Consider the following 22,142-nt stretch of genomic DNA (forward strand, 5'->3'; position numbering starts at 1 on the left):
GGTGAAATGGGCCCCACTTTGGAAAGCAAACACTTTAGCAGATCCTTGCTCTCAGCCAGTCTGAATCCATTGCTCCTAATATTTATTTTCTAGAGAACTTTGTCTCTATGTCACTTTTAATAAGTTACAGGCCTTTGGTACAGTTAACTGCCTCCCATTTTAATTGAATGTTTTTTATACCACTACCAGCACCTCACAAATAGCCTTCAAAAATGTTCAGACATATAAAGCAATGAATTTGCATTGATAATAGCATGATGTCCCAGGGGAACCCTAAACTAGCTCGATCCATCTATGGAATGAGAAGGGGTGCCCAGTATCTTTATACTGAATGACAGGCATGTGTGCTTTTGGTTTTGGATTGAAGGGAGAAGAAGGCACTATATGGGGATAAGAGACTAGTTAGAGGGCACAGGCCCTTGAGAATGGAAGGAGTGAGGTTGGAGAGAATGCATAGCATCTGTTTCCCTGCCCACATCAAGGGATGCATTTGCGTAATGGTGGAGAAGGGGATGTCAGGACAGGACACTGAAGGGCAGTGTTCTCCAGTGGCTTTGAAACTCTGAGCATGAATCATGCTACTTGGGCTCTGATGATGGCTGAATGAGACACAGCTGGGCAGAGGTGTGTTCCCCAGCCTCCTAACTATCTGCACCCATCATCACCCTCTCATGCCAACATTGACACAGAGCAGCTAAAGCATCATAAGGATGCCAGTCACCAACAAAGGAGGCTGTGCAGAGCCAAGAAAATGCAAGCAGGCTGGAAGCTAAAGGTTAAAGATGAGGTTAAAGAGCACACACACACACATATATGCACACATGCATACACGCAAGTGGATTTATTTCTGGGGACACTCTGCAGGGATATAGTGACTAGAGACATAATTTGGCTGTTAACTTTAAGCTGACCTCATTTGCACCAGCACCAACAGGCTCTAGAGGGCTGGGACACACTCAGAAGAGCTAATCAGATTAGTAAATGGTCACTTTAGAGAGTGCTGACAACTTGGCCCTGCGGCAAAGAGATAAAATGTGTTTTCATTTTATCTTAAAACTAACATTATGAGGAAAGAGAAGATACCAGGACTGCAAAACCCCTCCTTGATTTGGGGGAGGAGAGGAAGGACACAGAGGGGAACAGCAAGGGCTGTGGCAGGCCTGGAGCAGTGGTCCTCGAAGTGGGGCTCCCAGAACAACAGCGTCAGCCTCACCTGGGAACTTGACAGAAATGCAGACCCTGGTCCCCACCCCAGATCTACTCAATCAGAAACTCTGAAGACGGGGTCCAGAATCTGTGTTTTAACAAGCCCTCCAAGTGATTCTGAGGCAGGCTTATGTTTAACAGCCACTGGCCTAGCGGAAGCTGAGAGACCTGAGGGAGCCTGTGAGATAGGAGGGCCCCCTGGCAGTGAGTGATACTGCCCCTAAGGCCGCATCTATGTAATATTGCCGCCATTGGCCTTGGTGAGACATCTCAAGGAGCAATACGTCCCACACCTGCATGGGCACGGCTCCCTGTAGACCACACCCCTTCCAGGCCATGCCCCCAGCGCCCAGGCAGGGCCCTATGTGGTCAGGGTTCGGGTTGGAGCCTGGGGTGGAGCCAGATGATCTGGCTGATGCTTCAGGCAGCCCAGACTGTCACCAACATCTACGTGAGTGACCAGGACAAATCGCCACTCACTGTTTTATGTAAGGGAAACCTCAGTCACCCCAGTCCAAATTACCAACCTGGCGAGAAGAAATAAGACCATCATTTTTTTTTTTCCTCAGAACTCTCCTAGTCTTAGGAAAGCAAGAAATTACAGGAAAACTGATTTTGTTGTGCTTAAGAAAAAGTTAAAATTTTTCTATTTGCCTATTTTTATGCTGTAACCTAAATTGGTCATTTAATCAATTCTGAGATACACTTTCTTTACCAGGCTATCATATGTAGAATACTAAAATAAGGTCTGAAAACCTAGGTTAACTAGAAAATTAATAGCAATTGAACTTGAATTTTAGAATAACTTTAAATTTCGAAGAATGAACTTTTGTTCTAGCCAAAAACTAAAAATATTTTTTTCACCACATGCCAGCTCTGGAAATTTTTAAGTATTTGCTTAAAATTTCTTTATTTCCAGGAAAATGAGGAAGAGAAAATAATCAATGGCATGATGGAGATTTTAGGAGCTGGAAAGTAGTGAAAAACATGTTCAATTCTAAGGTTTAGTATCTCTCTTCAGATCAATATGAAATTATACTTTTCCCATTTTAGAATTTCATTTAAAAACATTTCAAAGTCTACATCCTACCATATTAATATAATTGTATGTTATTTAATGAAATAAGAGAAAGCAGAAACAAGATTATGTTAACTGGTACCAGAACACATACAATATTCTTCAAGATAAATGGACATAGAGACTTAAAACAGGCATGATTTCCATCTAAGAACTAATAGAGTTAAAAAATGTGTCTCATTTAAAAGGAGGGAAATCCATTATATTCATCTCCAGTGGCAAGGAATGATTATTATATTGTAATTATATTTTATATTGGCTCCATATTTCAGCTAAAGTTGCTGAAGAGTAGAAAAAAATAATTCTAGCATGCAATCCCATGAACTATATACATACATCAGGGAAGGTAAAACTCAAGGAAGAAACCCTTCCTGACTATGTGTTTGAATGATAGTACACAGAGTTGGTTGCATAGAACACACTTAAAGTATATATTTCAAAGGCATAGTTGGGTGATCACCTCCTAGCTTTTAAATTATTTTCGTAAGATTCACTCAATAGCTTTGAGAGATTCAGACAGAAGCATTAGGATTTATAACATAATAATGCCATTTGTGGATTTCAGAGGTAGCCGTTTTAAACATTCAGCTCTCAAATCTATGCTTATGTGGCATAGAATTTGGTTTCCTGGCTCCAATCTCACGGAAAAATTTGTGGAAATTGAAACGGTATCTCCTGCAACCCTCCCCTACTCTGAAATAACTCAGGGAGGCACGGACCCACACAAGAGATTTTAATGGCTGTCTCTAGGTGGAGAGAGCAGCTCGAGGGTGAGGAGGTGCGTTTTTAAGGAGTAAGTGTAGGGTGTGTTCTGCATTGGTGATTGGATCTTAAGGGGTGGTACGACCATCTGGCCGTTGGTGATTGGATCTTAAGGGGTGGGTGATCATCTGGTCTTGGTGATTGGATCTTAAGGGGTGGGGTGATCATCTGGTCTTGGTGATTGAATCTTAAGAGGTGAGGGTCTTAGTGCACCAGAATTTACCTTCAGAAATTGCTTATCACTAAATCCATTTGGCTGAGAGATGCTGTCTAGTTGGTAAAGAAAGCACTGACTAAAAGTTTATGAACCTGCTAACCTCTTCCAAGCCCTCATCTATTATAGAATGGTTGGACAACTTCAGAAAAGCATCAGCTTTATCTTCTACAAAATGAGAATTAGTGTGCAGCCTTACTCAGAAGATGAGTCTAGGAACTTCAGGTTTAATACAGTGGTCCACAGATTAGAAATACTGTTTATATGAGCCACAGGGAAGTTCTGGGAAGAACAGTTGTAAGATCAAATAATATTTCAAAGAGCTATAAAAGAGCTATAAGGGAGGGGCCCACTGAATGCCTAACACCTCCCTCCCCACCCCAAAAAAATAGTCATTCTTTTGGCACTTTATTTCAGTGAGTGAAAGACTGGTCAGTTTTCTTCTTTGATGTACCCCCTGAAGGTCAGCTACCTTCTTTAATAGAAACCCTCATTTAATTTTTAGTATATGGGAAGCCCCAATGTGCCTTGCTGTTACCTTCATCCGTGGGTTCATCTTTCACATAATAGCCATTCAAATTCCAGAAAACTGTTGTTACCGCTTCGCTGAATTTTTCAAGTTCATCTTTCTTCTTTGATGTCTGCATGAGTTAAGGTTCTTCAGAGAAAAAGAACCATAAGGAGAGACATATGAAGAGAGTTATTTCAATGAATTGGCTCATGCAATGGCAGGCAGGGCAAGTCTGAAATGTACAAGGCAAACTTGTACTGAATTTCTTCTTGGGGAAATCTCGGTTTTGTTCTTAAAGCTCTTCAACTGATTGGATGAGGCCCACCCAGATTATCAAACATAAACTCTTTTAGTTACGGTTAACTGCAGATACTGGCCACACCTACAAAATTCCTTCAAAGCAACACACAGATTAGTGTTTAATTTAATAACCAGGTTAGCCAAGTTAATACCTATAACTAATCATCACTATCTCCTGCCCCATCCTACCTGCTCCTATTTAGGTGTTCCCTAGTCCGTCAATACCCAAAAAATCAGAAGAACAGGTCTAGAACCAGCACCCCAGGTTTGATTTAACAAGACAGAGGACAGTGCATCATGTCCCTTGCTCTGGCCTCAATATTTTTACTGATATAGCCTGAGTCAGTAGTCCTGAAGATGGATTAGACTATTCCTATAAGGCTTAGAGTGAACTAAATTGCTGGGACTTTTTCTACTTGAACTGCTTGTAACTCTCTCTTACTCAACAATTAAGAGGAACATAATTAGTGACTTGACCTGTCATAGCTCAAGTGTAAAAAAAGCTGAAGTACATTGTTAAACTTTATTAGCATATGAGTGGCTTTCCTAGTATGAGTTATATGTGTGATTATAGTATAGAACTGCACAAGATCGACTTCGCTCTGCCCATACTTGCCGAGTGCCTGTAACTTTCTCTGAAGTTAACTCAAGTGCCTAAAAGCTTGTCTTTTCTGGTAGTCAGTTCATCTTTGGAAAGTGAACTATGAATAATTACAAAATTAATTAAACTTCAGTATGTATATTCATCTGAATACTTACCATCAACTTGTTTTCTAATCTTCACCCCTTGTTAGACAGGTCTGATCATTACCTCTGAATGCATGAGAAAACAGAGATTAAGTTAATTGCTCAAAATCACACATCTAATAAGTGGTAGAAACAACACCCAAAATCACAGCTTCTAACAGTATGAAGATACTGAAATCCACACCAAAATGGACAGAAACTAAAACAACGAATGAGTAAGATAATGAGGCTGTGAAATTTCCTAAGATTGGGTTTGCAACCTCATTCAGACTTCATGGGGTGACAGGTACACATTTAGGAATTAGCACAACAAATAATTGCTGAATTTGATCCATGCAAAATACTGCTTGGTGGACAAGTGACACACACATGCCCAAAGTGAAATCTTTATCCAACAGGAACTTAAAACCAGTAAGGAATACAGATTAAGAAGCTAAATTACTACTATAAGGCAGCTATCCCTTCCTTACCCATCTATTCATTCAACAAATACTGAGGAACTTTTGTGTGCCCTCAAAACAGTCATGAGTAAGGGAAAGGTAGTAAAATGGTTATAGGAACCATACTCTAAGGGCAGAGAAAGATTTCTACAGAGAAAGGCCTCTTGGAGGTTCGAATGGGCCTGGAAGAAACTCTTCACCGAAGAGAAGAAAATGATGAAATGTAGAGTTGAGGATTCCTAGCAAAATGAGCCAAGTACTCCCACTCCCAGACATTCTCATGCTGGCCCTTGTGTGTTTCCAGGGGAAATGATTAGGCAGGCAATAGCTATAACTAAAGAAGCAATTTTTCAGAAGGTGAAAAGTGAAAATATTAAAGCCTGATATGATCAGAGAAGCAAAATGAATAAAATGGGCAAAAAAGTGAGAAGCTATAACTGGAGATGAAGTTATAAATGAAGCATTGGCCACTCCCCAAGTCAAATAAATGTCAAAATCAAATAAATGTTATGGGAATCATTGGTGCAAAGACATGTTAGGAATTTTACTCTAGCCCTCAAGGTCTGGTACATCCTCTTGGAAAGAGGAATAGAAACAGCAGTGGCAAAGAAATTCATTTTATAGACTGAACCCTCATGGCCATTCTCAGGGTATGAATGAAGTCTTCTTATTCCATGTACGTGTTATGAGTTAGTTCCTCCTAGCCCTTCTAGCATGACATTATGGTAAAAAAAAAAAAATTCTGTATTTCCCATAATCCCAGGAGGGAATATACCTCATGGTAATTGTCCATACAAATAAGTAATAGCTAGAATCACGAAAGAGTATGTGAATCAAGTGTGGCTGTACAACATGGGAGACTCACATAAGACGTGTAAAATCCAAGGAGGAAGACACTTCATGCAATTGCAATGAGCATCCGTGAAGATGTTTTTTAAAGCCAAGTACTCAAGTCTGAGTAAGATTTGCCCATGTAAAACCGAGATGAGGTGAAGAATAAAAATGTACCTCTTTTGACAGGAACATATGACAGCCGGAGACTCAAAGGTTAAAAAATAGAGGATTTTTTAGGAAAGGACCAAATAATCTGTGTTGGCTGGTAGTATGGCACAAAGGGAGGTGAGTCACAGGGAACAGAACTGTAAATCTGTGCTAAGGCCAAAGCAGGGAGAAAGTCCAGGTAACATGCTAAACAAAGAGATTTGGTCCTTATTCAATAGATGATGAAGAGTTGTTGAGGCTACTTAGGAAGGAAGTAATACAACCAAAACTATTTTTAGTAAGATGGATCTAGCGGCAAAGTGTGGGGTGGATTGGAAGGGGGACAAACAAAGGAAATGAGTAGATGCTGTGATGGTTTTTCGTCACGACTTAACCTGTGACTCTTGGGTCCCTAACAAATTTTAAATGTGGGACGGACTCAGAAGAGAAAATGTGTGACTGAGCTAGTCTGTTGATCATGGTTCTTCTTTCAATCAATAGCATTTAATTCCTCAATTAAATTTGGTTCAGTAAAGACAGACCTGGAGTTCAAATTCCTTGTTTTCATTAATACTCTAAGCTTTGGTTTTACTGAGTTTTAGCGAATTTATTAGCCAAAGTACCCACAAAAATCCATGTTTTTGGGAAATTCTTCCCTATTATTTGATTAGTCAGGGTTAGTTTCCCTTATGCTCAAAACATTTGCCCTGTATTTCTTTGTGATATGTAAGGGCTTATTTTGTTTAACCCTGGACATGAGCCAATGATCTTTCTTTAACAGCCTTTGTTATCTTCCAGCACTTGGTAAAGTACTCAGGGACAGTTGGATTGTGAAAATAAATGAAACCTTGGTGACCATCATTTGGGGTTGTAAACAAAGACTACAAAATCCAAAACTGTAAGAACAATTGAGTTCAAGCAATTTGACAGTTTGTCCAGCCGGTGCAATCTATATTACACAGTCTGTCGTTTCCACAAAGAGAGCCCCAACACCATCTCCTCTTTCCCCAAACCAGGGCTGATGCTCAGTTGGTATGATGATAAACCATACTGCTTTTGAAATATTGAAATATTTCTATGAGCGTTAGTAAATAGCCACTGTCCAGAGCCTCTGAGTGTCCCCTCCTACCAGCCAACCAAGCTGTTCATGCCTGTCCCAAAGAAATCTTCAAGAACTCGATACAATCCAGCAAGCAAAGAGGTGAAGCTTAGGACAGCAGAGACCTAAGGGACCCTGCCTGGATCCTACTGGATCCAAGATTGCAGTATAGTGCTTACTGAACACCTGTTGACTCCAAATGTGTATGTAAAGCCAATACCTGACTTGAGTGTTGGTATTATAGTAAAAGATTGGCACAGCATGATAATCAGAGTTTCTATAAACTACTTTTTCATGTAAAATGTTATATATGAAACTCTATAATGCTGAAGGATTTACTCTTTCTTTTGGGGGTTTCATAAGAACTGTAGTAATGTGTTAAATGCATATTTCTGGATTATATACACCATTGCCTTTTTTTCTGTTTTTTTTTCTTTAACAAATCATCTCATGCTGGTTGGTACTTATATCCATGAGTAGATGACACCATTTCTGGACAGGGTGGGATCACCAGTGATAAGTGCTGCTAGAATCTTTCTTTGACTCTGACCCTTTATTATCATTATTTGCATTCCACAAAAATGCATCGTCCTGAAAACTATCTTTGGTTGCTTTTCGACTTACACAGCACATACTAATGGTAATTTTCCTCCATCTAAATTGTCCTGCGGTCACAATGAGTTTTCTGATTTCAGCAATTTCCATAGGATCTTCAAATATCTGCAATTTATTCTCAATCCCTTCTTCCATCTTCCACATTTTCAGAACCTCATACAGTTGTTGGTCATAGTAGTACTCGGTAAATATGTATTTATGAGCTTTCCCTCTCTTCTTGTTTTCAGAGAACAATTACATCTTACCACTTTCTTTATAAAGCATGAAGTGAGAAAAAAAATAGACTACGAAATAGAAACCATTACCAATACAGTGCAAGCATCATTGGGAGGAAAATTGTGTTTGAATAAAATTGGAACTGAATGTGCTGTGCAGATCCTTTTATAAGAGGACTCAAGGAAGGAGCATGAACATCAGGAAGTAGAAATAAGCCCCTATTTGGATGTTAATCATCTTCCCTTTCATTTAGTACTTTCAATTCAATTAAGTAATGTACACAGTTCAAATAATGAGACTTTCATTCAGTCTTTATCACTGCAATTTAAATGGATTTTTGAACAGCTGCCCTTAAGACCGTAAGATTATTTTAACAGCCTTGTGGGGGGTTTTTTAGTTTATCTAATGGAGGTGATACAAAATTATGGAGCAGTGTGATTGGAATGCCAAGCAGGGAGAAAGCGCACTGGGGAAAGAAATGTTACCTGATCATTTGTTCATTCCATAAACCTGCGTTGAGTGCCGCCCACTGTAGGTGGGGTGGGGAGGCCTACCAATCATGTTAACAGAGCTCCAGTGAACAGATAGCCTTGAATCTGTGACCTGGCTAGAAGTCACTGCCAGGCTTACCTGCTCCACGTCCTTCATTTTACAGATAAGGGAAGTGAAGTGTAGATGGCTGAAGTGACATCCTCAAGGTACCTGCCAAGCTGGAACTACAATCCAGTTCTCTTTGCATTCATACAGTTGTCATTTCTGTAGAAAACCATTTTTATTTCTTAAATGTTTGTTCAGTAAATTGTGAGGAAATCCCAGATCATTTGTAAGATGATGTTTACCCTCAGAAAAACAAAAACTATATTACACTTCCTGTTGAGTAACCTTTCATGAGTCACACCTGACCATACCCTTAACCATAAGATCTATTACATTCATAATATTTCTAGATTATTGAGAAATTTAACAGTTACATGAAATAATAAACCTCTGGCACCCTGTTAGATTTGGGGTGGGGTAGAAGAATGGAAACAAGGAAACAGTCAATCCTGTAGAGCTCTCACAGGCAATGCAGGCGGCACTTCCGCTGCGTTTTATGCCCAGGGGTTGTCCTCTCCGGAGCCTGCCTGGTGACCTCCTATTTATCCCAACTGAGCCCCAGACCTCCAAGGCCCTGCTCTTTTCATGCCCTATTCAGCCTTCCCTGGCTTTCGTCCTGGTTACATAGAGAGAGCTTGAAAGTAAGATTTAAAAAATGTTAAAACCACTGACGAGCCTTCATTTTTTCAAAAGCTTTCGTGGGTTTGGAAACACATGGAGAAGATGTACTTTCTTGAGACCCCCTCTGTACAAATGCTCATCCTCTAATCTAGGCTGCCTTTCCCTTAGACCTGCTCTCTAATTCATCCAGAGAACAGCAGATCTGATCAGACCACTGTAAACTTTACAGTCCTTATGTTTTCTCTCTCTGTGAGTTAAGGATAAATTTCAGCATTCAAGCACTCAGATCCCTTTGATATCTGCCCCCTTTACCTCTATGCTGTCATCTTATGCATGCTTACACTGTAGGTGGGCCCCAGTCAAGCCCTCTCTATGAGCATGCCTTTAAACACCTGTCTAAAGCATTTGAACAGCATGCCTGCTCTCTCTATCCAAAACACATCCCCATCACAGCTTTATCCCACTTGTCCCCAAAGAAAAACTCCTACAAGCTTTAACACTGTTTTACAACGGTTGATTTTCTTATTAATTCTTAAGGATAGTTGCCTTTTATTTTTTTATTCCCCCGTACCTCAAATAATACCTGGCTTTAAACCAATCAACAAATATCTCTTCCTCACTTACTATATGCTGGAGCTGTGCTAAGTTCTGGGGGTAGAACAGTGAGTCTCTTTCCCTTGGGGAGCTTCAGCTCAGAGGGAAGGCAGACAGGAAATGAGGAGGGGATAGGCTAGGAAGAAGGAACACAGCAAAGAGGCTTTGCCAGTGCCCCATTAAAGTACATGTGAGAGAAAATAGTGCCTTGGGCCTTGTGAAACTCACATTCTAATAAAAGAAATAGACAAGTAAAGCAGAGGGAAGGTGTGCTCCCATTTAAACAAATAATCAAAATAGGTCAAGGGGTGTTAAGAGGCCAGACAATGGAAGACTGTCACACATGTGTGACTCTTGGCAGGAATTCCCCATTGGACAAGGTGGGTCAGGGGAAAGGCTTTGCATACACTCAAAGAACAGTCCTTAAGACAACTGCAGGTTAGATGACACGGTGGAAGATCTGGATGCACTGGGGGTACAATGCAGCATGAGCATTCAGACCCTAGGGGATTTGGTATCCCAGACCTAGGAATTTAGATTTTATCATTTAGGTGTTCTTGAATTTGTTTGGCACCCTTTATGGGCCATGAAATCAAGTCGGTGGGTTGTAATCAGCATTTTAAAGGAGTAAACCAGAATAGAAAATATCAGTGCATTTCATGGTAAAAGGACAAATTTTGGGGTGGAACTAATTGTTTCAGTTATGTCTCTCTATGTTTATTAGAGATGTGTATGTGTACAGGGATTTCTTACATCACATCAATACTGATGGTACAGGTTTGAAAGCCACAGATCTGGTGATGGGAACCGTTTAAGAGTTTAAGGTGGGGACAGGCTTTTATATTTAGAAAGCTGTGGTCTCTGTAAGAACAAATTAAAAGGGCAAGGATATTTAGGGGATGGCTTTAGGAATCCAGATGAAAGACAGTAAAATACTAATACTTGGATGGAGAAAAGGATGTAAACTTGAAAGCTAAGTGATAGATACATTTGATGCTTTATTCCTCCCTCCCATTCCAACTGCTACAATTGTTGCTTGACTCCTATTATTTCTTTTATAATAAATTCCTGACTCATGTAACTACTTGTGTTCTTGACCATATTAAATCCATCCTTCATACGACATTGAAAGCCACATCTGACCATCCCACAGTTCTGTTTACTACTTATTGCCCCTTAACCCAACCTTTCTATCAGCCTTCATCTTACTTCTCCTCTTTGGGTTCATTTTCTACACATCCCCTGCAGATTCTTGCCTCTCTATTTTGGCATCTGCCATCCTCTCTGCTGAGAATGTCTTTTCCATTTCAATTCATTTGACTTCCTTTAACTCGGACATCAAGACTCAGTTTAAGCACCACTTCCTCCAGGAAGCCTCCCCTGATTTCTCCCAATGGGGCCAACCACTCTCCATCTTTTCTCCCGTAGCACTTTTTATAAAACTGTCTAATGATATGGACCCATAACTATAATGGCAAATATTAACCAATTTTCACCCAGTGCCAAGCCCCGGGCTGATATGCATCATCTCATTCAGTTCTTCCAAAGCCCAGATGAGGTAGTTACCATTACTGTCACCGCCTTACAAGTGCAGGAACTGACCTCTGGGAAGGCTCAGTCAGTTGCCAAAGCAGTGGTGTGGGCCGTTTCACCAGGCAGTGTTGTTCTAGAGCTCATGCTTTCTGTTTGCTACATTATACAATCACCATGCTGTGATGAAACACAGGTTCGTGGGCCAGTCCTCTCTGGAATGTGAGCACCCTCGCTCAAAGGGCACTCAAGCACTTGCATTTCTTTGTGATTCCCCCCTCCCAGCACAATGCCGGGCAGGTAGCTGAACTTGGGTTGAAACCTTTAAATGCTGCAGAGCATGCGAGTAGGTACTGCAAAGTGTCCTTTAGATTTGGTAATGAGGTTTATTGGCATCTTAGTGAAAACTTGTTTCCATGAAGTGAGATGTTTTTGTCATGTTCTTCATTTTAGCCCCAGCAAATATGAGGTGATTCACAGATACTTAGTGAATAAGCTGCCATGGGTTGAAGAGTAAATGTGAGGTAGGAAATGGGGAGCATTATTTCATGAAGCTTGGCTAAGAAGGAAAGGCATTCCGGTGGCAGTGGAGGAGGATTGCTGAACCAGGAAGTCGGTGGGTGGAAAGGTGTGTGCTTTCAGCTTGCTAGCTTTTAGAAATATTGCAAGAACAATGTGTTGAATGTGCTAAGAGACAGTAGCCAAGAGAGGAAGAAGTTAAAGATTATAGAGAAGGGGATTTCTTGGAGGAGCCAGGAGGGAGAGGTTCCAAAGTTCCTGGGGATTAGCCGTGGACAGGTGGGCCAAGGTTCTTTCCCAGGGCCCAGCCCAGACCTGCCATTTTCTGAGCCTTATTTTTCATTTCCAAAAGCAAATAACACATACTGTCCCTTAGACACAGGAGATGAAAGAATTCTCTCCTACTACTTCTTTCTTTTTTTCCCACATTTTCTAAATCCAGGAAAGATGGGTTCACACTAAAACGATCAGTCACATGGCTTGACGCATGAAGAAAAACTTTTCCTCCATTTCAAAGGGAAGACTTATGTCAGTGAATTACTGAGCTTGTTTAAAATGTGATGGGTGGGGTGGGGTGGGGTGGGTGCCTCAGTGGGAAGGAGGAGGAAGGGGGTTTTATGTTTAAGGAGCAGGAAGTTCAGGGCAAGGACGGTGTTTGGTGTCAAGTCCCCACAGCAACACGTGGCGCCCCCACTGTGCACAGCAACAGAGGAGAGGATGGAGAAGTGTGCACCTCTCCATGTCCTTCCTCTTCCCCGCAGTCCTCTCTGCCACTCTACCCCCCATACTAGGCCTGGGGAAACACACCTTTAGACTCTGAGAATCCATAATGGGATGCAAGTACCTTAGTCAGTGTTTAGAGAAAAGGATGGGAAATCCTCAAGAGCAATAACATAGAAGGACCAGAATTCCAAAAAAGCCACTTAGTTTCCTCAGGGTGCCTGCTTTGTGAAAGGGAAATAGTTATTTAGAATGTATTTGTTACCTTGATAAAGGCTGGTAGCAAAGCATGTCAAGATCTATAAATGAACAGTTGTCAGAAATAATCAAACATTCCTTCTTTTATTGCTTATTTCTAAGACCATATGCCAGCTTCTAGTGAATTAAAAAGCCTACAAGGCTGTCCTCACCCTTATGGACAAGTTGGAAAAATGACATGGGCATAATAACAACCAGTGAGAGTAAAAGTCCCATGGTTTTATGTAAGTGATCAGCATTATGGTGGTCAGAGAAAAGAGGACCACACATAGCTGGGGTGAGGAATCAGGTTAATATCACCGACCTTATATTATAGCACGGTTACATTTTAGGAGCTGTGCTGTGAAGCAGCCCCAAGCACCAGCGTCAGAGGAACCTGCTTCCAGGGACCATCTTCTGAATTACATTCATGTCATAATCAGCCTGCTGGCAGGTTCTGCTATAAAAAAAATAGGTGCAGAGATCCTTTTTTATAACCAACTGAATTATCCAAACAATTTCAGTAGAAAACTTGCTTGACTATGTCCAACTTGAAAGTTATTGTGGCGTGATGTGAACAAAGTTAGTTTTCTGTAATAAATGCCCCTGGGGAAATTGCAGAAGTTGTGTCCTACATCAAGTCCACTTGGATTTTAAGGACAAGATAGTTCTTCACTCCCAGGCAAGAAAAGGAATGATGATGTTAGGAATGTTAGGTGGACATATAGACATGAACAGCTGGAAAAGGGAAGATAAGGCTCAAAGAGAAAGCCATCCAGATTAAGTTCAAAGAAAAAGCCTCCCAAACTCTGTCCAGGTGGGAGTCCCATGTGAAGACAACAAAGGTTTTGCAGGGAGATAAATGTCTCCCCAACTAGATCCCAAAGGGGACACAATCTAATGGAACTAAGAACTGCCCAGATCACACTGCAGCCTGGGGGAAAGGACAGGCTCACCCAGAGGGATGACTATATAAAAACACCTGTAAATCAAACAACCCCACCTTGTCAGTCCAAGATGCACCTCCTAACCAGAATGCAATATAAAGGCCTCCCACCTAACAGATCCAGTTGTCTACCTCGACTCTGGCCTGCTCCTCCCTTGGAGTTTCTCCCTGCTTTGCTACTGTGTCTCTGCCTTTCAGTTCTTCATTGCAGTGGGACAAGAATGGAGGAGAACAAACTCAACCTCTACGATGAGACAAGCAGGGCCTGTCTGCCTTAGGAATGAGCCTTAAGTCCTGAGACGCTGTAATTTCTCTGCAGTGGTTGATATCATCATAAGCTAAACCATTTTACATTAAAAGAATTATCTGTTTACATCACATAATAGGGAGAAACCACAAGTGGAAAATCCCTAGAAGCTGGCCAATCTCTTTAATCACGTGATTTTCTAGTCTGAGGGGTTATTGCTTTGTTTTTTTTTCCAAAAAAAAAGAAATTATTAGAATCAGGGCGGACTAGGTTTAGAAAAGAAACTAGACTAATGTTTTCATAAGACTGTTCAGCAAGAGTAGCTGTGTGGTTAAAAAGAAGGGCCTCACTCTTTGACCCGGATGTCTTGAGAGGTAATTGCTTCAGAAAAAGCCTGGTGCAGTTTGGAGAGCAGGCTCCTATAAAATCCCAGTGAGGGAATTCTTGATTTGTTCACGGCGAGGAGGCTATCTCGCCCCTGTCTATGTTTGTTTACAGTGCTGTCCACAAATGGTTTTGTAGCTCTGAATAAAACCCTGGCCCAGGTGGCCGAGGACGCAGGGCTGCGGCTTTATCTGGGCATTCATTCTCCTCGCACACACAGCCGCTGCACCCCCGGAGCCATTGTGCCTGGTCACGGAGGAGTTCCCCAAGCCCCGCTGGCTCGTCAGCTACTCTCCCGAGCTGAGCAATTCACCGCCTGAAGGAACACAATAGGCCAGTTGCAGCTTGAATTCCCTCAGGGCTCAGGGAGCGGTTCTCCACGCAGCAGCTTTTGGAGGGCACCTTGCCTGACTGAGGCCCAGGAAGAGCGCCCCCACCTCCTCCCGCCTTCACTCAGAATCCACCACTCTCTCAAAATCAAGTAAACATAGTAAGCCATGTCATTAATCAGTCCCATGAAAAACACCTGGGAGCCTACAAAGGCAGTAAAATGTGTAATAGTAGCGGGAGGGGACCTACTGAAGCCGGTGAGAGGACTTAGCATTTACAGACAAAGCGTGCGATTAATGCCAGCAACAGTTGTTACGAAATGCATTACTGTGTATGTTTTTGTAACACCTTTCTCCCTGATGCTTCTGGAGAAATAGAAAATTTCTAAATTTCCCTTGCCACATTCTCTGTGAAAAGGGAGGGAATATCATATTCCCACATTCATAAGGCTCAAAATGGGTTAATTTGATGATGGTTATTTGGAATCATAGCCTTTCTAATGCATTATCACCCCAACCCACAGCTTGCCCCCAGCGGAATGTGTTAAGGCGCAAAGCACATACCAGCTATTAGAAGATTGAGTAAATCACGTATTTCAGTGAGTTCAGGTGAAACACAATAGATTCTCATAATCAAACCTCAGGAATAGGAGCTTAACACCTAGACACATACTTCAATGAGTGGATCCAGGGAAGTCATTAGTTTTTTTCCAGTAGAATATGTCTATTTCTTTCAAGTCTCCAATTCGTATCTGCAGCTTGAATCTTTCCCCTGAATTCCAGGCTTCATGATCCAGCTGCCTACTTGATAGCTCACTTTGGACATCTCATATCCTTAATGCCTAAAACCTATCACCTCTCAGGTCCTTACTGAAAACACTTCTTCTCAGGGAGGCCTTTCTCATACATTTAAAGTTGAGCCCTCCCACCCGAAATGACCCTGGTCACTGTCTGTGCTTTATTTTTCCCCTTACATATATGCTTGTTTATTTTATTAAAGAAAGAATTTATTTCATTAATAAATAAATGTATTCCCTTAGCCATAACTCAAGCTCCATGAAGATAGGTTTTTTGGGATCTGTCTTTACTGCTCTATTGTCAATGCTTAGATTATACCTGACACATAGCTGATCTTCAGTAATGAATGTTAGACAAATGAATAAAAGTTGAAAGCATTAGATTGTTTTTTTAAAAACTTAGAAGATTATCAAATCATTTTATTTCTATTTCATACTTATTCTGCTTGGTACAATAACTTCAGGGGTCAAGCAGTAACCCTTGAAGGTGTGGGATATATTTGACTACAGTTTTGTTTGGCTCTGAACTGTTTGTTTGCTTGCTTTGTTATTTATTTGAGACTGAAATGCCCTTAGCAAGCATACAGTCTACTTTGCCACAGACCCCACTATTCCCTATTTTCATACCCTGGTCATAGGCCTTTACACATTTCCTATTCCTGCCAGCCTCTGAAGGCTCTGAGTTTGCCAGTTTATATCCTAGCAGAAATCAGCTTGATGATTTGCTTAAACCAGTAGGTGTAGTTTTGACCACATAATAATTTACAGGACAAATTACTAATATCTTTGATTCTTTTGACTCTGAAATTCTATGAAAACACTTATTGGTTGTTTGACGGCCTATGTTCAGGGTTATCTGAAGTATTTTGGGAATCCTCAGCTAGATACCAGTTGAAATGGCTCCTCATGATTCTTCCTTTTCCAATTAATTCTTTATGAGTCTTCATTCCTATAATTTCTCATAGCCAGCAGATTATTTAAATTTATAGATCATTTGTATACTTTGAAGTGAGACATGTCTCTAAATTCCTGTCCTTTGTTAAAAACCATTTTTAAAATACAAAGTTGGCAACTAGTCAGGAAAGATCACCATACTTCAAGTTCAAAATTCTCTAAATAAGAATAATAAACATTTTCCATCCTAATGAAATTTAGTACTTTTTAGATTGATCAAAAGCACATTTGGTACTGACATCAGGAAGAGAGATTCTATTGTCTCAAACTTTTAGAGTTTCATTTAGACATTAATTAATGAATCAAATAAACACTTTGAATGCACCTATAATATGTTTATAGGGACCTAGAGGGTGAGAAATACCAGTGGAAATATCCCAAATGTTAACAGTAGGATAGTAAACTCAAAAAGATATTTTAAATGGTTATTGAAAAGAGTACATAAATATAACACAATCAAAGCAATTAAAAAAACACATATGTAACCAAAAAAAGAAATCTGATGATTTTAATTGCTTGAGATGCTTGCAAACATTAAAAAAATTAAAGGGCAGGACACTGTAAAAAGAGAGAAAACATCCATAATACTAACAATGAATACAAGTCTATATTTTGACTGTTACTTTCTTGCTTTGTCTATAGATAGTACATATATTTTTGTATTTGTAATTACAGTGATTGAACAATCCTGTATTTGGCTTTTTTTCATATAATTATGTTCTAAACATTTTCCATACTGCTGCAGAATCTTCACGATATTTATTTTTAGTGGTGGCATAATATTCTCTTAAATTGCTTAAACATTCTTTTGCTATTACAATTTTAGTTTATTCTTAGTGTATTTTAAAAACATTTAACTGTAGAATTACTAAAATTCAGTATTGAGATTTTATTTCTTCATCCTTTCAGTATATATTAATTTCACTAATTGGTTAACTATAAAATAATCCTCAGGAGTTACAAAAAGCATGGAAAAGACATATTAAATCAAGATAAATTTCAAGTATTACAACCACAAATCCTACAATACTCTAATGTTTGTCAAAATTACATTCTTGTAAAGAAGTACACTCTGGATTCAAGGTTCCTGGCTCCTGCCTTTGTTCGATACCAGCATTGTGTCTTGGGAAAATTTGCTTCACGTCTCTGTGCTGTTTTCTCATCTGTAAAATGATATGAGTAATAGTACCTATCATGTAAGACTGCTGTGAGGATTGAACATGACAATGAGTGTCAAAGACTTAGGACAGTGCTTTTCCTACTTCAATAGGAAGAATAATTTATTTATTATTCTAACAATAAAGTAGTATCCCTTTCAATATTGGAATAGCTTTACATTTTTTCTGTTCCTTACAGGAAGCTTACTTGCAAGGCAGACAAGTGGTGAGTTTTAGAATTAAACAGACTGCAAGATAATTTCTTAGCCAGAAGCAACTCTTCTACAATCAAGTTTTTGCAACAGTAAAATATTTGTTAATTCATTTTGCAGCAAATAGGTCCTAAGCTAATCATCCTAGGGTAGTATTTTCTCTGGTAAGAAAACTGGCTATCCACTGTCGACCTTCTGTCAGCATAATCATAATAGTAACAGTTGAAGTAAAATAGTCACCATCTACTGAACACTATTGTCCCAGGCAAAACACTTGAACATTTAGAAGCATTTTAAATCTTCACAACAGCCTAGGAGGAAATATTATTGCTGCAATCTTATGGATGGGGAGAGAGACTCAGTGAGATGAAATGACTAGCCAAAAATACAGACACCGGAAAGGGATTGGTCAGCATTAACCTATGTTAAGAGCTGAAAGATGAAGAAATTGTGAGGTTGAATTCTCCTTACATGGGTATTCATACACCACATTTCCCACCAAAGCCCCATTAAACATCAGAGGAGGTAAAATGCATCTGTTCTGTCTTCTCTTTTGCATATTATAGGTACGAAGATGGATCAAGAGTCCAATGGTCAGTGTGGACAAGCATCAGAGCCCCAGCCTGAAGTACACGGGCCCCTCGGTAGTGCACATCCCTCCAGGGGAGCCAGACTTTGAGCCTTCCCTGTGTCAGACATGCCTGGGAGACCATGCTTTCCAAAAAGGGGTTCTTCCTCAGGAGAAGGAGTCATGTTCATGGGAAACTCAATCTGGGTGTGAAGTAAGTTCATCTTTGCTCTGGATCCGTTTTCCTGAAAGCGTTCTAGGCCTTTGTTCTTCCTGTACTCATTTTATAGTAAATTTTTCTGCCAAAAAAAGAATTTTTCTTTAGGGCACATTCAAAAAGCTTCCAAGAAGGATATAGAATTGTGGCCTTTGTTAGCTCACTGTGCTAATTTTTTTAAATAGACTTTATTTCTTAGAGCAGTTTTTAGGTTCACAGCAAAACTGAGGAGATAGTATAGAGACTCCCCATATGGCCCCTGTCCCACACATGCACAGCCTCCCCGACTATCAACATCTGCCACCAGAGCGAGTGGTACACTTGTTACAACTGATGAACCTACATCGCCACATCATCACCCAAAGTCCAAAGTTTACACTAGGGTTCATTCTTGGTGCTGTACATTCTATGGATTTGGTTGAATTTACAATGGCTTGTATCCATCATTACAATATCATACAGAGTATTTTCACTGCCCTCAAAATCCTCTATGCTCTGCCTATTCACCCTCCCTTCTCCCACCCCGTGGCAATCACTGAACTCTTCAGTGTCTCCATAATTTGGCCTTTTCCAAATGTCATATAGTTGGATTCATACAGTATGTTATACTAACTTTTTATGCTGTGCCAAGAGTGATATAGCAATGCTTGAGTCAACTGGAAATTCCTGATAATTTGTTTGGTCACACAGAGATCAGTTCTTATATAATGCAGGAAATACAACAGTTGTTTGTAGCCTCCACTGAAATATTTAGCTCAACATGATTTGACCCATAACAGCACTATATCAAACCCATACTTCAGTATTTTTCCCATATATACACATATTTTTGTATATACTCATATTTTTACTAAAACTTAGGTTCTCTGCTACTGCAAAGGTTTTTTTTTTTAATATTGTTTATCCAAAAGAAAAAACAGATAACTGACATATCTTTTAGATGCTAAGGTTTTAGAAACTTAAACTTGTGTTTTTAATTTGTAACTCAATTAGCTTATATTTATTTGAGTTTTTAAACCATTAAATTAAATCCTTGTTATTTTCATTCCCAGCTTATTGACATAAAAACACAGCATTAAGAAGACACAACATGTTAGGACAAAGTACAGTTAATTATAATTGATCTTCCAATATATCATTTCAAATCAGAGCAACATAAGATGATAAATGTTAATAACTCCTCCCTCCTTTTTTTCTCTAAGTAAGCCTTTCATGGAGATAAGGAATCATTTTAGCTGCTAAAAGAAAGATTGAACTCACTAGAATGAGTTCCTTTTAACTCTGGGACATGCAATGTCCCAGAAATTAGTTTCCTCCTGAAAAACAATACCTACTTGCCCACTTTCTAGGGTTATTGAAAAGATCAAAAGAGATAACACATACGAAATATTTCCTAATCTATAAGGTGCTATGCAAATATATATATCTTGTTTGCTGATTTGCCTATTAGCTGAGCCTGTGAACCTGCAACACTGAATTAGACTTCCACAACTAAGTTAGCACTTTGCTGCCCTGTGGACATTTGTCAAAGGGCATTTCTTGTTTAGCTAGATGGTGGCTCAAGTCCAGATTGGACACAGAAATCAACAAATCAATTCTAAATGCAAGGATTGGCAAGATTTTTCTGCAGAGGGTCTGATAATAAATATTTTAGGCTTTCCAGGTCATACAGTCTCTGTCATTTCTGTTCAGCTCTGCCCTTGTAAGAAAAGCATCCATAGATAATATACAAATGAATGGTCCTGTGTTTGAATAAACCTTTTATTTACAAAAACATTGACTAGGCTACCAGCCACAATTTTCAGACTGTTAATTCTTAGAGTCTAAAAGAGTTTGCTAACTTCTTAGAGTCTAAAGAACTATTTGTGACTTAGAGGCAGAGAGAGGGCTCTAGAAATCTTATACAAAGCACAAATGCCTAGTACTAAATGTTTACTTGAGGCTTTGGTGTATGCCCTATTTGTTAATGAATAAATAGAATTCCATACAAGAGAATACAATAAACAAAGAATGGGATGAAATTTAACACAATATTGTGATTCATCCTTTTACTTTATCTAGACTAACAGGTGAATCATTCTCCAATTTACAATGGATTACCTGGTTCTGACTTTGCTGGGTTTTTCCTGAGGTCACCATAAATCAAGAAGATACTTATATTTTAACAATTTAAAAAATCTATATTTTATGTTTCTATAGGGATTAAACTATGAAATAGTTCCTTGAGAAGGCACCTCCGTCCTTTTAGGAAGAAGAGTTATGTGATCAAGAGACAGAGAGGCTGTAAAATATGGAGGCTTGGTAAAAAAGACTCCAGGTTGTTGCCCTGACAACTCCTGGTGTGGATTATTTTAAGCAAGTCATTAATGCATCCTTCCCTCTCAATGTTCCCTCCTATGAAAGTTGAGATCATACATGCTTGCCATCCAGTTCCTTTCTTGGAGTTTTTTAGTAATTTGCAGATGAGATGGGATTTTTAAAATCTTTTGTAACTGTAACCTGTGTGCTGGGATCAGACAACCCACCTTCTGGTGCTAACTTGGCCACAAGGTCAATATATGAACTTGAGCAAGTTCAAAACCTCTCAAACGTTATAAGATAGCTCTAACCTAATTAACTTTAATGCCCTCTTTAGTCTGAAATCCTGTTGCCCTATACATGAAAATAAACTCTATTTGATGTGTAAAGATAAAACACGGAAATGAGGTGAGAATGTTTTAAAGAAAATAAGAAAGCAAACAGTGCTGGTCCTTTATGAATAACTGTGGGTTTTTTTCCCCCTGACTTTAAAAGTAGTACACTCTAAATGCTACCTTTAATGGCCAAAAATTGCTAAGATTTATAGTGCAAGTAGTTTGTGCCAGGTCTTGCCAGTAGTCTAGTTGGTGGGTTTTAAGCATGTTTCTCCCATGGAAGAAACTAGGGTATACATATTGCCAGTAAATCACCCAGAAGGATAGCAATATTGTGATGTTACTAGTAGTGTTATGTAAGATGGACTGTTTCTAAATTAAACTGACCTTTCTAGAAATAAGATGGGAAGATGATAACTAAGAGCTATGTAAGCTGTCGCAGAATATAATGCATACTAATGGAATTCAAGTTGCTGCATTTCAATCTGAAATCAACTTTTAAGCCATAAAGAGATAGAAACCAAAGTAGTTTTTCATTGGGTACCTGCCGATTGAACACATTCACAAACCCTATTCTATACTGTATCTCTCTCACAGAACTTTCAATATCCAGATCAACCAAGCTGGAAGGAAAAGAAAGGAGTGTTCTGGAATGGGAGTGGGGAAGGAAACGTGGTGTTACGGAAAGCATAGGATTAGAACAAGATAGCA

The 22,142-nt window shown here is 39.6% G+C and overlaps 1 protein-coding gene across 2 annotated transcripts in view; it reads left to right on the forward strand.

Annotated features, from left to right (window-relative positions):
* The window catches only part of SGK1 (serum/glucocorticoid regulated kinase 1), a 104,746-nt gene that overhangs the window by 23,684 nt on the left and 58,920 nt on the right, over positions 1-22,142 (forward strand). The window contains exon 2 of one of the 2 annotated variants that reach the window (XM_036903734.2): positions 18,580-18,795. The exons of the other annotated variant lie outside the window; for it this stretch is intronic. Within the exon in view, the coding sequence (XP_036759629.1) occupies positions 18,580-18,795 (216 nt within the window). The remainder of the gene's footprint in view (positions 1-18,579; positions 18,796-22,142) is intronic. 2 annotated transcript variants of the gene reach the window in all.

Source organism: Manis pentadactyla, chromosome 12 (genome assembly GCF_030020395.1).
Source record: "Manis pentadactyla isolate mManPen7 chromosome 12, mManPen7.hap1, whole genome shotgun sequence".
Taxonomy (NCBI): Eukaryota; Metazoa; Chordata; class Mammalia; order Pholidota; family Manidae; genus Manis; species Manis pentadactyla.